The 16786-nt window shown below is 36.4% G+C and overlaps 1 protein-coding gene across 1 annotated transcript in view; it reads left to right on the forward strand.

The window, feature by feature from the left end:
- sorcs3a (sortilin related VPS10 domain containing receptor 3a) overlaps positions 1–16786 on the forward strand; it is a gene marked incomplete at its 5' end in the record, with an annotated part of 250852 nt that overhangs the window by 80391 nt on the left and 153675 nt on the right. The window contains one exon of the mRNA XM_081360716.1: positions 12559–12626. Within this exon, the coding sequence (XP_081216842.1) occupies positions 12559–12626 (68 nt within the window). The remainder of the gene's footprint in view (positions 1–12558; positions 12627–16786) is intronic.

Raw genomic sequence — 16786 nt, forward strand, 5'->3', positions numbered from 1 at the left:
AACTTAATTAGACTGTGATAGTAGCCCTCCAGTCAAACTGTCACAGGGCAGCAAACTCACATTTCTGTTTTAGCATGGCCTGTTGCTTTGATTAGCGGCTAATGGACAGTTAACGTGTTAATTAACTGTGTGGAGGTAATGCTTATGTAGTGGTGCATGTGGCTTCTGGAAGAATATTGTGATGGCCTTGGTATTCTATAGCCTACCTGTTATTGATATTGGGTCCGGCTGCCTCTGAACCCTACGATAGCGATATATACAGAATATGTTGCTTTTATAAAGTTATATTATCAGAATACTTCTCTAATTTTGAATAGCCATCAATAGAATAAGATTGTGTGTTCAGTTGGTGTAGTCACTACATCTACCTGTATGGGCATTTATCTTTAGTACAGTTTATGGGCCCTACACCCTGCGCAATGTGGCGCCAGATGCAGCGCAAGTGTTTTTTTCGTTTTTTTTTTTGTGCTATTTTCATCCCTACGCAGTTTTCATGTCATCCACCACGTTGTTTAAATAGCAAATGCATTTGAGCCCATTTGTGCGCCCATGGGCTGCTGGTCTAAAAAGGGGGTGTGTTCAGGCGCATTGTTGGCGCGTTGCTATTTTGAGGCAACTGAAACAGACTGCGCCATTTACCAACAAAAACCTGGTCTAAAGTATAAATAAAGTAAGCAGTAGGCTATAGCAAGTATAAAGTAAAGCAGTATTTTTTTTTTGTTATTTAAAGAGCGCGTTAGTAATGTGCGCCTATGGGCGGGTCCACAACGCGCGTACACTTTGTCCCGTAGATGGTCTGCTTGTGCATTTTAACCTTTCGTACGAGCAGATACGTTTCCTCGCTATAGAGAAGCTTTAGTTTTTCCGCTGGCAAATTCCGCCATGTGAATAGTGAATCCGCCATGGTGTGAGCACAACATGCTTTTAAAGGGAATGTTTATTGCACGTTACACCCAAAACACATCCATTACTATATGAATAGAAACAACCCTTTTAGACCATGCGCTTATATCGTTAAAATAGGACCCTATAAGTCTATAATATACCATGCATTTACTCATGAATTCATAAAATTAAGTATGTTTTGTGTGTGTGTGTGTGTGTGTGTGTGTGTGTGTGTGTGTGTGTGTGTGTGTGTGTGTGTGTGTGTGTGTTTCGTGAGACATCCGCTTTCATTTTCTGTTCTAAGAAAAAAAGTGAGAAGAAACAAGGAAAATCATTTGGTGTCTTCTCCAACCGTGTTCTGTATAATGACATATTTAGATTTGACTCATTTAAAATAGATGTCTATGTTTCATTTTAAGGTTGTGTGAAATGACACAAGCTGGCAGGAGTTGGATTCCTCACTGAGTTACGAGGCAGTAAATGCCATAAAATACATTGAGAGAGAGACAGATTATGTGTGTGTGAGAGAGAGACAGCTCATGGTGTTCCATGTTCATTTTAATGAGAAATCCTTCTCATTTTGTTAACAGCCATACTGACATAACTACACTATGTTATGAATAGCAATCTAGCATCAGTGCATGTCACATGTCACTGTATGGATTGTTTTCTCTCGCCATTTAATTGAGTTATATGGCATTACTCTGGTACTACATCTAAATGTTGACATGTTTGTTCTATACGTTATAATGCCAATACCCGGAGGAGGTTGACCTATCTCTCTTTCTGGATATTTGCGAACACTAAGGGAGGAATCCACTAAGAATGAATTGCTCCCACATATAGTGTCATTTATTTCCATGCAATGTCTTTGTAGCTTCAGTGCCTGTTAAGGAATTATGCAAATCAGGTAACAACACAAACACGCCTAAAAAATATTAAAGCTGAATGCAATTTTCGCTGTGCAATTTCCCATCTTGCAGTGCTAGTTTGTGGAGGATGTACCAGACTAGCAGTGGCATACTTCACTGGGATTGCTCACAGCTGCCAGCCAGCCACAGGTCACGTGACATGCCAGTGGCGCCTCCTGCCAGCCAGCTGAAAATTGAACCCCTACTGAAATTGTTTCACCAATGTGATTCAGGCAATTGTATCTTTTCAATATAAATCAACCAAAAAGTACTGGGCCATGTACATATTGCAGGTATGTAACAAGCAGGGGTTGTGACATTGAGAATTCAATTGAGAATCCAATTTGAATTTGAACAGCAAACAGGATGAAAAATTGCAGTTTAGATTTGAATATATTGAAGTTGAACTAAATTGAAATTCAGAAATTCAGACTAATTTGTAACTAGAAAAACAAAGTTTGTCAAGAAGATAGACGGATGGATGAATAGACAATTTCACTAGAATAACAAAGTCTGTCAAGAGGATATGGATGGATGGATGGATGGATGGATGGATGGATGGATGGATGGATAGTTAGTTTAACTAGAAAAGCAATGTTTGTCAATAGAATAGATTGAGACTTTCTATGTATGGATGGATAGATAGTCTAACTAGAAAAACAATGTTTGTCAAGAGAATGGATTGAGACTTTATGTATAGACAGACAGATAGATAGACAGACAGACAGACAGACAGACAGACAGACAGATGGATGGATGGATGGATGGATGGATGGATGGATGGATGGATGGATGGATGGATGGATGGATGGATGGATGGATGGATGGATGGATGGATGGATGGATGGATGGATGGATGGATAGATAGATAGATAGATGATACATAGTTTAACTAGAAAAACAATGTTTGTCAATAGAATGGATTGAGACTTTCTATGGATGGATGGATGGATGGATGGATGTATGGGTGGATGGATGGGTGGATGGATGGATGGATGGATAGATAATCTGACTAGAAAAACAAAGTTTGTCAAGAGAATGGATTGAGACTTTCTATGTATAGATAGATAAATAGATAGATGGATGGATGGATGGATGGATGGATGGATGGATGGATGGATGGATGGATGGATGGATGGATGGATGGATGGATGGATGGATGGATGGATGGATGGATGGATGGATGGATGGATGGATGGATGGATGGATGGATGGATGGATGGATAGATAGATAGATAGATAGATGATACATAGTTTAACTAGAAAAACAATGTTTGTCAATAGAATGGATTGAGACTTTCTATGTATAGATAGACAGATAGATAGACAGATGGATAGATAGACGGACGGACGGACGGATAGATAGATAGATAGATAGATAGATAGATAGATAGATAGATAGATAGATAGATAGATAGATAGATAGATAGATAGATAGATAGATATATGATACATAGTTTAACTAGAAAAACAATGTTTGTCAATAGAATGGATTGAGCCTTTCTATGTATGTATGGATGGATGGATAGATAGATAGATAGTTTAACTAGAAAACAATGTTTGTCAAGAGAATGGATTGAGACTTTGTATGGGTAGATAGATAGATAGATAGATAGACAGACAGACAGACAGATAGACAGACACAGATAGATAGATGGATGGATGGATGGATGGTTTAACTAGAAAACAATGTTTGTCAAGAGAATGGATTGAGACTTTCTATGGATAGATAGATGGATGGATGGATGGATGGATAGATAGATACTGTAGATAGATAGATAGATAGATAGATAGATAGATAGATAGATAGATAGATAGATAGATAGATAGATAGATAGATAGATAGATAGATAGATAGATAGATAGATAGATAGATACAGTAGATATGTCCTCTACTCCTGTTGCAACATCTAAATCAAACATGTTGACGCATCAAGGCTAATGCTTTGCTCTATAATCCATAGGGAGTATTTCAGTCTCCACCTGCAATGCAGTTTTGACATGATGTGGCGCTGAAACATTAAATCTGCCTTCTGCCGCAGAGGAACACACAATCTGTTCAGCGTCCGTTATGTCTCGCTGAACATTGTAAAAGTGTCAGCCAAAAGGCAGCGATGACATTTTCAAACATTTGTCTGTCAGCCATCATTAACTGCAGGTGCATTTATTTGTTAAAAACATCTTGTGTTGACGAGTTGAACAGTTGATTCCTAAAAATCTTGGCTGAGCTTTTTGACTTCAGTGGCTGATTAAAAATCAACAGATTCATAAACAGGCCTCACACTCTCCTGCTTAAAATGCAATAGTTAAATTATGGCCACACGGGTCAGCATGTAGTTGACCCTGCAGTAGCCTCCAGCTAACAGGCGATAAAAGGATTCAAGATGCTTCAAAAGGGATGGAGAGAGAGTTTAGGAGAGACAGAGGCGTTTTTCTAAAGAAACCATTAGTCCCTTCATTAGTAGTGGGGCAAACCACGTCACTTCGAAATTGAGTTTGACACTTTAAATTGGTCTTTGTGAGCATGGAACATTTAGTTATGCTAATAATATTTCTGTTTGTCGCAGTTGCTTTAATTAAAGTCCAATGATGATAATCCAAGTCATGGATAATTGACATTTCTTTGATTAATTGCAGGTTAATTGGGGTTTTGCGGAGAGCAGCATCAGTGAATGAGTAGTGTCTACTTCCATCGTCTTTTTACTAGTACACACAGTAATCATGTGACTAAATAAACGAATTAACTAGTGGGTGAGCCCATGAATGGGAGTCTGAGCCTCAGTGATTGAAACCAACAGTCTGAAAGCTAAATGGATTATGGTTTTTGCACAAACGTAAATCTAATGAAATCCTCAAACCCGATTTATCAGTGGCTGAACATAGCTTGCAAATATTTCCTTTTCTGCTGAGGCTTCTGATTTGGGCTGTAAGATTTGGTAAAAAAAAAAAAAAAGTATACTGCAATTATTACATTTTCTATATATTAAATGCACAAGTAGGCTATATTTATTCATATCAGCTCCAGCACTCCCTGCTACAGAGAATAGAAATGTATAAAGGATATGGATATGGATATGGATGAATGAATGTAATAATGGATGACGATAACTACACAATAATTAAACATTAAAAATATATACTTTTACTGCTTGTTCAAATTACTTTGTTAAAATGAGCTGATGCAACACAATTTCTGAACGTTTTATCAGAAATAATTTTATTTGATTCAGTCCACTTAAACTTGTTAAGTAGATGTTAGCCTAATGATTATATGCTCAATGCTCAGTGATGTTTAGGAGAGTTTCTGTGATGTTTTTGAATCTTATGGTGAACAGAAACATGAACTTTAATAACTTTATTTTAAAATTAAGTTGGTTCAACAAAACATTTATTTAAATTAACTTGTTGTACTGACCTAAACTAATTGCATGTACATTTTCCCTTAATTTAATCAAGTTAGAAAAAAAACAAAACAAAAAAAAAAACATATCCATTAAGTTGTCAAGTCACCTTACCTTTATTTATATAACACTTTATACAATACAATACAATACAGTACAGTTTCAAATCAGCTTTACAGTAATAATAATTCAATTATGCAAACAGTTCATTTTGGCTGTACAGCAGCTCTAAAAGAAAAATAGTGTCATTGTTCAGCTGAAGTCTAGCTGAAGTTCAGTGTTGATTTAGTTCTTTTGTAAAGATGATCAATTATTAAATTAGTTAATTTCCCCTATAAAGCAGTTTTGCGGAAAACAGTGATGTCATCAATAGTGACTTATATGTAAGCAATAAGGTACGAGAGGCTGTGCTGCATCGTGAATAAGTAATGGCTGAAGGACGTTGTTCGCGTCGTGCCTGCAACCCCTTCAGCCGTTACCAAGCGGCAACCTCCCCGTCTCTCTCTTGAAACCAACACGGAAGTGAGTTAAACTGCAATTCGTTGACTGGCCGCTTGAGGCTGTTGTCAGAAGTGAGTCAAATCTGTATCTCCCCCATGTTAAAATGACCAACTTTACAGCAGAAAAAAACATGTTTACAGCCTGGTGCCTGTATGTGGATTTGGTATATACAGCTAATTTTGCCCTTCATAACAACTGTGAGGGGGGTGAATTATTTTATAACTCGTCCGTTTAGTTGATTAATATTTAAATTTAAGGGTGTGGCCAAGCCACTTGATTGACAGATGGATTGCCGCTGTCAGTGCTAGCCGTTTGTCTGCTGTTACTAGCCGTCACTTCACCTCAGCAATGTTAGCTGCTGAACTTAGCATCTCTGCAGTGTTTGAGCTTTTTTTCGGGATTATTATTTCATACAATTTAATACTTAGGTAACGTTACAAAGCCCACGTCTTTGGATTCCGTCGTTATCGTTCGAGAGAACAACCAGCACTGTATTTCAGTTGTTTTCCTCTGTGAACATGCACTAATGGATGTCTGACAATTAAAACGTCAATAAATGCTCGTTCGTTCTGCTCCCATGGAACAGATGGATTATATGCTTATGTAAGTTACCGTCAGATGAAATCATGCAGGCGTCGGCGCTTTCTCCGTCCGTGCAATAAATGCACATGAATGAGCGCGGATTTTCTAGCGCATTTATTTGCACTTCAAAGGCAATATATCTATGGTTTAACGGTTAAACCATAACCCATTTGAGAGACGGCCAACATCAGAATTTAAAATGGACTGAATAAGCTCTCTACGAACTTGAGCTAGGTGATTTCAGATAGCCAGGCCAGGCTCCTCAGCTCCACTCACGCCCCGCCTGTTTGTCTATTTTCTGTTATCCGGGAGTGACGCAAGGCCAAGATGGCGACGGCCGGCTCCGCCCACTTTAGGCTTCAAAAATGCTCTTCAGAAACCTACGGGTGACGTCACGGACACTACGTCCATATTTTTTTACAGTCTATGGCCGTTACTTATTCACAATACAGCACTTGCCTTGAGTACCTTACTCAAATACAACTAAGTACCGCTGAGTACAACTATTAAAGCCGAAAACATGTATTTATGCAAGTTTTATGAAGTAAAATAACTTTTTAGCCTTCCTTCCGCTGGAAAAAGTAGTCCCTGACCGTAAACGGAAACAAAAGTTACATACATTATTTCGCCAATAAATGGCGGCAAAGACCGTCTTTATGAGTGAGTCAGTCTGTAGAGAAGACTTTTAAATTGAAAGGAATCAAACTTGTGAACACGGAGAAGGAAGACGCAACTGACAGATAACTATGGGCACGGAAAAACCAGACTGTAAAAAAAAAAACTGTTAAAAACTGTTAAAAGGACAAGATATCGCAGCGGACATTCAAACGGATTTATGGTATATGTAATTGTGATTGTCAAAACATTTGGTAACTAAATATAATTTTATGAAGTTTAGTGACAACATGTTACAATGTTTACATTGTACAATGACTGGTAGGGGACATTTTTTATTATTGCTTGACAAAAATTTCAAGATTTCAATTCCATTCTTGTGATTTGATTCCGATTTTGATTCAATATTGACTAATTTGGATACATGTTTATTTTAAATTTTATTTAAAAAAATAATCTCACCTAATGCTGTAAACATAAAGGGCCCAATCTGCTGGTATTATTAAAGGTTAAAAATAACAAATTAAATTAAATATAATGCAGTATTTGTTATAATAACAATTATTTAATGACATAAGTAAAAATATAATAAATATGTAATATAGTGCTCAGCAAAATCTCCTCTCTAGCTATTTTTTCTATTCAATTAACATGCTATGGTCATTAAATGGCTTTCCTGAGGTAAATGTAACGTTATGTGACATAATTGTTCTCCTGCTGTTATATTGACCTCTTTATGTGGTTGAAAAACACTAATTGGTCGATATTATGTATACTTTCGGTAAGTTGTACTGCATCTTTAAATAAAAAGTAACAGATGATCGGTTCACGTGCACTTGAACTGAGGCGCTCAGCGATCTGTCACGTCACATTTACAAGCGCCAAACGTATTTTTGTCTGAATTTCGTAATAAAATTGACGAAATCTAAGAGCTGAGAATTAGTTTAATATTAAAAGTAGGTTACCTCTTTGCTCCGCAATTTTTCTGTGCCTGAGAAAATGGATGTGTGGCGTGAGAGCGTGTGAAAAGTGTCAATTGCGTGAGTCTCACGCTCAATGCGTGAGAGTTGGCAGCCCTGACTGACCTGAAGGAAAATGCTATATCTACTGTAAATGCAGGTACACTCGCTTACTCGATCTCTCACAATACTCTACTATAGCTTCAATGAACAATATCGATGAGCTCAAACATGTGTTTAAGTTACTAAGAGTGGTTGCTAGGGGTGTTGTGTAGTGATACATAGAACAGTTAGGTGAAGCGGTCATAGCCGTGTTTATCGTGAATAAAGCACAGCTATTGACCAATCAGAATCAAGGATTGGAACTAACCGTTTTATATAATATAATATAATATAATATAATATAATATAATATAATATAATATAATATAATATAATATAATATAATATAATATAATATAATATAATATAATATAATATAATAATATTGCTGTGCAAGCCATGAGGTTAGACTGGCAAGGAACCCAAACTCCATCAGTTGACAGAATGGAGAAAAAGGGATACTGGCAGAATTGCCACTGGGACGCCTGAAATGGTGATTGACGGGACTGAGTGATTAGGGTCCTCCCAAAGCTACGTTTGGAGCTTCATTTCTGCTTGTTTTGCAGTGGTTTATTGTGTGTTATGCCGAGCACCAGCAATCAGAGGTGGATCCATGCTTTATTTGTCAGCAAGAGTTCTGCTGATCTGCAGGAAAGAACAATGCAGAATGGCATCAAGAAGTTGGAGCCTCCACACTGTGTTTGTGTAAAATGCCACTGCAGCTGAGGCTTTCATACAATAAACAATAGAAACCCTAAGGGGCAACAAGAAATCTCTCTGTGCCTCACACACACACCTGTATAAGTCTTTCTTTCTTTCTTTCTTTCTTTCTTTCTTTCTTTCTTTCTTTCTTTCTTTCTTTCTTTCTTTCTTTCTTTCTTTCTTTCTTTCTTTCTTTCTTTCTTTCTTTCTTTCTTTCTTTCTTTCTTTCTTTCTTTCTTTCTTTCTTTCTTTCTTTCTTTCTTTCTTTCTTTCTTTCTTTCTTTCTTTCTTTCTTTCTTTCTTTCTTTCTTTATATTGCTATGCTATTTTTGCTCCTGTGTGGCTTTCATCCACTCCAAATACATCAGTGAGTTTCTCTGTATCTGCAATGTAAGTTTTTTTTTGGAAAAGATAAATATAATATAGTAAGTAAAGTACTTGTAAAAAGTACTTCTGTCTCTATATTTCTAGATCAGGTCTATATTTTCAGTGGATTTTTTTCTCTTTAAATTGTATAATTTTAATCTCTATTAAAATGGCCCTGGGTCTCTGAACAGAACATGAGAATTAAGCGAGAGTAAAGAGTTCAGAGGTTGTGATTCTTCTAGCTCGGACAAGACTTCCCATTATTTGTTTCTCTTCTTATTTAAATGGCTGGCCCCTCTCTGTTCTGGACCAACCCAGTCTCCAAATGCAGGTGGATTTCAGCAGTATCGTGTAACGCAGTCACCCCTAGCCACTTTGGCTAGCTGAATTTTAAATATAATATATACATTTTCCAATTGTAGTCTTTTAAAAAGGCATCTGGAGTTAAATTATAAACTAAGTGCAATATAGTGTTGTCAAAATTATATTTTGATAGTGAATCATCTGAAACACTTCCAATACTCGTTTTCCGCAGAATATTTTGCGCTCCCACCCAAAGTGCGTTAAGCCGTAAAGCCGTCTCTCAGTGCTAAATTGAGTTCTTTTCGCTGCTTATTGCGCTTAAACAGTTAAATACCCACAAAATAATTTCAAAATGCCGGTCTTGGTGAGTATTTACATAAACACAGTTGTTTTAAGTGAATGTTGATAGAGAAAATGCATGTGTAACAGTATAATGGATCCGTGCGTGAGGACTTAAAGTGACAGCAGCCTAATATGCGTGCTGCCAAATTATGATGTAATAAAAAAATATCTATGTGGCAGTTTTCCCCCATGATATCGATGTCAAAATTGTGGCCATTGAAAATGCTAAGTGGCATTTGGAAAACACAGTGGCTGGTGAATAAAAAAGTTAATGTCAAGCACTGGTTATTCGTATTAATTCGTACAATCTCGTATGTACATTTTCGTATGAAGTGGCGGTTAGGTTTGAGGTGGGGTTAGGGGAAGACATGCTTTCTTTTTTCTATAAATCATATTTTTTTGTACGATTCACATCATGTGAGTTTATACGAAATGACAACCTCGTAAAATATTTACATTTTCCTGTAAGATTGACTTGGTTAGACTGATCTTTTTTGGTTTGAACCATCTGTTCTCCATGAGTCTAAACACAATTTATTTATTTTTTTACAAATATCAGCATCGCTCGGTTAGGCATTCAGCACGGCTGGCCTTTTTGTTTGCTTTAGCCACTTGGTCATACAGTAAACTCTTTCTTTGAGGAAGAAGGGTTTGAACAGTTTTTTCCCCCTCGCCAACATGTTTTTCACGTTTCATGACTTTTATCTGCTGAAACAGACACTGAGTAGTCGCTACTACCAACATGAGTCAAAGTGACAGCTTGTTTGTCGCCCTGCTTCAGGGAAGAGGCCTGTTTTACACTAAGCAAAGCTATCACAGGAAAAATGAATATGAATATGCAAATGAAACCCATAATCTCAAACTTACCTAGACCTGAACAGGAAACACAGCAGCGTCTAACATAAGGAAATGGCTGTAATTATGTAAAATGTAAACGTGAGGGACCATGTGTTGCAACTGTGACTTATAATCGCTGCCCTTTGTCAGTTGCTGTCTTCCGCGTATGTTGCGCAAATGTATAAACACTGAGCCATTTATTAATTATATAACTGTCTGTTGCCTAATGTCATACTGTTCATGTATGTTCTTTTGGTTTCAAATGTAATTAAGTCATGGTGGAAGTCAGTCCAACATTTGACTGTGTTAAGGTGCGTGAACATGCTAAATTCATTTTGGAAATCATTTTAGAGATTTGCTTATAGTTTTTCTCTTTGTGTTTGGCTTTGTGTAAGTTAAAGTAACAACTGTAAACATATCTTCCATGCTATCAGCTTATTTGTTCAAATTCAGAAGGGTTATGTATAGTGAAGAGTGGGGTAAGCTGTGCCACTTTTTACTTCAAGTTGTCTCTCTATAGAGAATGTCTGCTGCCAAATGATTTTAGGAGAAAACAATACCAAATGAAAAAAAAGTGATTTGCTTATATTTACTTTATTTTATATATTTAATCAGTATAAAAATACATTAATTAAAATATAAGAACTAAATGCAAAATAAAATATGTATTTTATTTGTATACATTTAATAAGCATAGAAAATAAATAAATTAAAATATAAAACTAAGTAAAAAGGCTCTGTGTTGTGTGGTTTTCCGTGTTATTTTTGTATCGTTGAGATACTATTATGGTTTTTATTCATATTTTGAATTAATTTTTTTATTGCAATTTTTGTTATTTAGTGTGTTTTTGTGATTTTATTATCTTTTTAATATGTCTATATACAGTGTTTTTAAACTAAATGCAAATGAGATTATTTTGTTTTTTTTACTTCCGTTAACATTTATTTTATTTCAAGTAACATAAGTAGTCATATTTTTAGTTAACTATACCCCATTAGTTTTAGGCCTGGTCCAGGCAGCATATGATCGTGTATTTGCTAGATTAAGTGGGCGACACATCTTACCCCACTGTACTGTGCCACCATAAAGTGAAGGAAACCACAGAGAAAACACATTTTTAAGCCTTTATCATTTTCAGTGGTGTGCGCAGTGAAGTATGTCGAGGCGTTTCATGGGGCCAGTGTTGTGAATGTGTGATACGGGTGCATGCATGAGTGTTTGGTGTTCTGGATGGCTAGTTCAGCTCCCGCTGTCTTCTCACTGACCCTGAGGCTAAAAGCTCTCACAGATCATAGAGCCCAAGGTCAGGGTTGAGAACTATCAAGCTCAATCCCGCCCAGATTAAAGCCTTGAAGCCTGATTGAGTCTCGCCTGTTGACACAAAAGAGAAGTAAACACAACAACGCGACGGTCAGGAAAAGAAACAATTGAAGGGCTTTTGGAAAATGAGCATCCACCTGTGTTTAGACGCCACTGGCTTCTAAACAGCTAAGTTGATAGTGAAAAAGGTCCAACTTGGCACTGTTTTGATGTAAACATAGTTAGTTTGTCTTGTGTGAATATAAATGAATGTAAACAGACAGGACAAATATGTACATCATTAGGTTCGCATACGCCTGCGAACCCACTAAAAGTAGTGTGTGTGTACTGCATAAGTCATGACAAACTATACAACATTAGAAAGGTCAAAGTCTTGAGAAATTACTTTCTTCTTTATTACTGACTGTAAATTTAAATAATTGAAGGTTTCATGCCATTGCTTGAATGCAATTAATGTTTCTATTGATATTCAAACAAGTAGTGAGTTTCTTTGAGAATCATGAAAGTTCAGTTTTGTCTCTTGAGAGCTCTAGCACTATTATTGTTAACTTGAATTGTTCGCTACTGTACATGTCCTGCTATTAGCCTCTGGCAATATGTCTCCTGTTATAACAATTTAGGGAAAAAAACAGCAGTAAATATAAATGTGATGGAACGAAATAAGAGTGATGAATATATGTCAGGAAATCAGTGCATATAGATTTATCGTATTTTTGATTTTCTTTTCACAGGTGATTCTGATTCTCACCAAGCTGTATGACTTTCACCTTGGCAGTGTAACAGAAAGCACTCTATGGAGGTGAGCTAAAAGATACCATTTCTTCCTCTGTCTCCTATCTCTCTCCTCCCATCTTATCTCATCTCCCGTTCTCCATTACATTAGAGTATGGGAGTTGTGTGTGAGGGGCGACAGTAATAACTTCAGGAACCATTCCGACTTGAGCACTTGTTATTAGCCCATGATATTTAATTTTTTATTATTTTATTTAATTTTATTGTATTACTAGTTTGAATCATTCATATCCTCAGTTGGAAAGTAGGTCAGCTAAGCCTATTTCTTGCTGAAAAAAAAAGAAGAAAACAAAAAGACTACAAAAGTCCTCTACAATGTAAATTCAATTCATTTTGTCATCCCTTCGTAATCCTTATTGGCTCTGTTAGATTCTCGTTTACTGGTGTTTTTAGATGCTTTGTTCAATTGAGAGTAATAGGAGCAGCCTTATCTTTCACACGGTGAGCTGAACACTTCAATTTGGACAGAGAGAAGCCCCGGATTGAGGTGCTTAAGGCTGACGATTTGGGATGACGTCTGATTTGAGATGACAAGTGCAGTGCTCTTTTCAGCGGGGTTTCAAGGTTAATGGCTTTTCTGAGAATATATGGATGGATTTTCTTATTCAAGGATGTTTCATTCTTTGTGCGATATAAATCATTGTGGAACGGATAGTAACTCACTCCCACTAAATGTTTAGTCTTTGAATACTTGCATACGGAAACAAACAAGTCAACACACGTATGACTAAAAGTTTGCTAAGAAGTATTTCCTACAAAAGCAAGGTGCTATTTGACCCTGGTCAAGCGTATCCATAGCAGACTGGTGAGAGTGGCCTTGGATGCCAACATGCCTAGTGCATTATGGGTGTACACGTTTTCCTATTTGGCAAAAGGGAAGGCAGCATTATTTCTCAGTTTTCTCTAGTCAGGTAGCATCAATTAAAAAAAATAACAAAATTCTGCCGTATAAGCATCCAAGTTTTATTGGAAGTCTATTTTGCCAGCGGTGAAGTACCCTTTAATTCAATGTATTACTTGCCATTTCATTATAATTAATTGTGAAAATTGTATGTACACCAAATATTTGAATGTGTTGAATTACAATTTTAAATACAAGGACGCAAAGATATGAATATATGTATATGTACATGTGTATGTATGTATGTATGTATGTATGTGTGTATATATATATATATATATATATATATATTAGGGCTGTCAAAGTTAGCGCGTTAATAACGCGTTAACGCAAAATCATATTAACGGCACTAATTTTTTTAACGCTCGATTAACGCAGCGCGTATTTTCTGTTTGACCCGTGGCCCAAAACCTAGTTGGAGAAATGGAGATACACAGTGTTGCCAACTTAGCGACATTGCAGACCCCTTTAGCGATTTTTTTCCCTTTAACAAAGCGCCCAAACCTTATTTAGTTTCTGAGAATCTACCGGTAATGCCGGTACTGCTCTCTCAGCATGCGCGCGCGCCTCTCTCTCTCTCGCTCTCTCTCTCTCTCTCTGCGTCTCGCGCTGGAGGAGCAGCTCTTTAATTCACAGATATTATGTTGCTTCTCTAATTTTACAAGTATAGCCGAAATCAGAGCACAGATATTGTCTTTATCTTATGTGTATTTGATTTCATCAGACGACGGCTCGATTATCAGAACTTTTGTGCAGATTAACTTAACATCTTAGAAGGAAGAGCTGGTTATGTCTTAATGGGTCGCGTTTCAGTCACCATTTCAAATTCATTCCGTTGACAACAGAAACAGTAAAATCAGGGCTTAATTTGAGCCGGAACATGTTCCGGCACCTCCGACATTGGATCCGGAACCTTTTTTATTGGATCCGGCACCTCCCGTGTCAATAAAATGAATTGCCTAAATGAAATAAAATAAAATTACTGTTTTAGTGTTCAATGTTTGTGACACATGACTTGCGCGCTTGTTGTACGAGTTGAGATTGATGTTAGCCTCGATCGTTTCACTCAGGGGAAAAATGTCAAAAAGACGCTAGACAGTCAGATCCCAAACAAGCAAAAATCGTTTCTGCTGATCAAAAAGGAGACCACGGTGGACACAGTAGTCAAGTATCGACATTATATCTCGTTATTTCGACATAATAAGGGGACATTCTAATCTGCCACATTAAGCGTTCTTATAATGGTTTTCTATATATGGGAGGAAAATGCTTAACGTGTAAATGCGTTCATATTATGGGCTCATCTGATTTTTTTGTACATAGCATATTTGTCAGGATTTTAGTATCATAATGATTAATAACGCACAATTATCCGTGAACTTGATTTGAACAAATGCCTTTCACTTGTGTGTGCAAAATTCAGAATTAAATTAATGTGCAGAAATGTGTACAAATAGAGTATGTAGGCCTACTATGCCGTTGTAGCCATTAAAAAAGCGCATTTAGTTTCATATTTGTTAAAATATTATAATGTTTTTTTTTTTTTTTTCATTTATGTTGATTTATGAAAAGTGAACAGCACGACCGAGTAAGATAGGATGCGCAATATGAGACATGGAGCGGGTCAGACATGATTTTGTCCGTTGAAGTTGAAGTTGTTTAGAAAGCCTTTCTTTAAAGTGAATTTCGTTTTGTATAAATTGTATCTTAATTTTAATCAAATTTTCATCAACCATTTGCCTGTAGGCCTATTTATTGAATACGAAACAAATATAACGGAGGCGCCCGCGCGCTCACTTGCATTGCACGTGAACTGCAGCACGAAACTCAGTGTATGCCTCACACAGACATGACAAATACATCAAATACACAAAGCTTGAAATGTCTTTAAACGAAATAATTCAAAACGAAAAAGGAAAAAGGCTCGATTATGTAATCCATTAGGCCTATTTATGTGCATTTCTCTCTATAAGTGCGTTCACACGGAGATGGCGATCGTCAACTTCATCTTTGCAGCTGAGTCGACACTTTTAGAGAAAACACTTTATTGTTTTTATTAATAAAAATCAATACACGCGTCACCGGATTTACAGATGCACGCACACATATTATTTCGAAATAACGAGATATTTTGTTGAAATAACAGTCATTATTATTAATTTATTTGTTCTATCTGTAATAAAATAAATAAATAAACATTATTATTAATAATAGCCTACATCTTTTAGAATATTTGATTGAATGCTGAATGTTATTTAAGTAGCCTACTTGTTCAATTTAATAAAATTAAAACTTTAATTGTGATCATTAACATAACTGAATATTAAATATTTAGTGGCCAAGTTTTGCGCAGCTCCCCGTCAATGATCTATCTAGCACCCACTCAGCTGGCGCTGTCCCTGCAGAGAAGCTACGTAGGCAGTGTAATTATTATTATTATTTTTTTTTTTTTTTCGTTACCTCCAACCCCCGTTTTGAGTCGCCGGATCCACCCCCCCTCTGCGCTCCCGGACCTCCCACTTTACAAATTAAGCACTGAGTAAAATGTACCAATGAAAACATTTTATTGAGAATTTAGCTTCATCAAAATGGGCACAGAGAGAGACAAACTACAATGTAATAATAAATAATTAATGTAGCCTACATTTAGCATTTTCAGAAGAGCTGCCCCTGTCATGCAAAAATCTAAACAGGTTTGTGTTAATTGCTCAGTGCAAAGAAAGAGAAGTAATGGTAACCTGGCATTTTTTTGTTCTTTCTACATGTCTAATAGACTTGAACAAGTTCTTTGAAAAACATCTATGACCTTTGAAACATGTCTCGTCCTTATGCTCTATATTGACTATGGTTTCAATAATAAACATACATTTGCTTAAAGCATCTATTTATCCATGCCCACGTTGATTAGAGTATTACAAACTTGAAAAGTATTAATTTAAGGTACATTTAGAACAAATAAAAAAACGTGCGATTAAATGCGATTAATCGCGAGTTAACTCATGACAATCATGCGATTAATCGCGATTAAAATTTTTAATCGATTGACAGCCCTAATATATATATATATACACACACACACACACACACACACACACACACACACACACACACACACACACACACACACACACACACACACACACACACACACACACACACACACACACACACATATATATACACATACATATATACATACATATATACATATCTTTGCATCCTTGTATTTAAAATTGTAATTCAACACATTAAAATATTTGGTGTAC

Source organism: Scardinius erythrophthalmus, assembly GCF_964197995.2.
Source record: "Scardinius erythrophthalmus genome assembly, chromosome: 3".
Lineage (NCBI taxonomy): Eukaryota > Metazoa > Chordata > Actinopteri > Cypriniformes > Leuciscidae > Scardinius > Scardinius erythrophthalmus.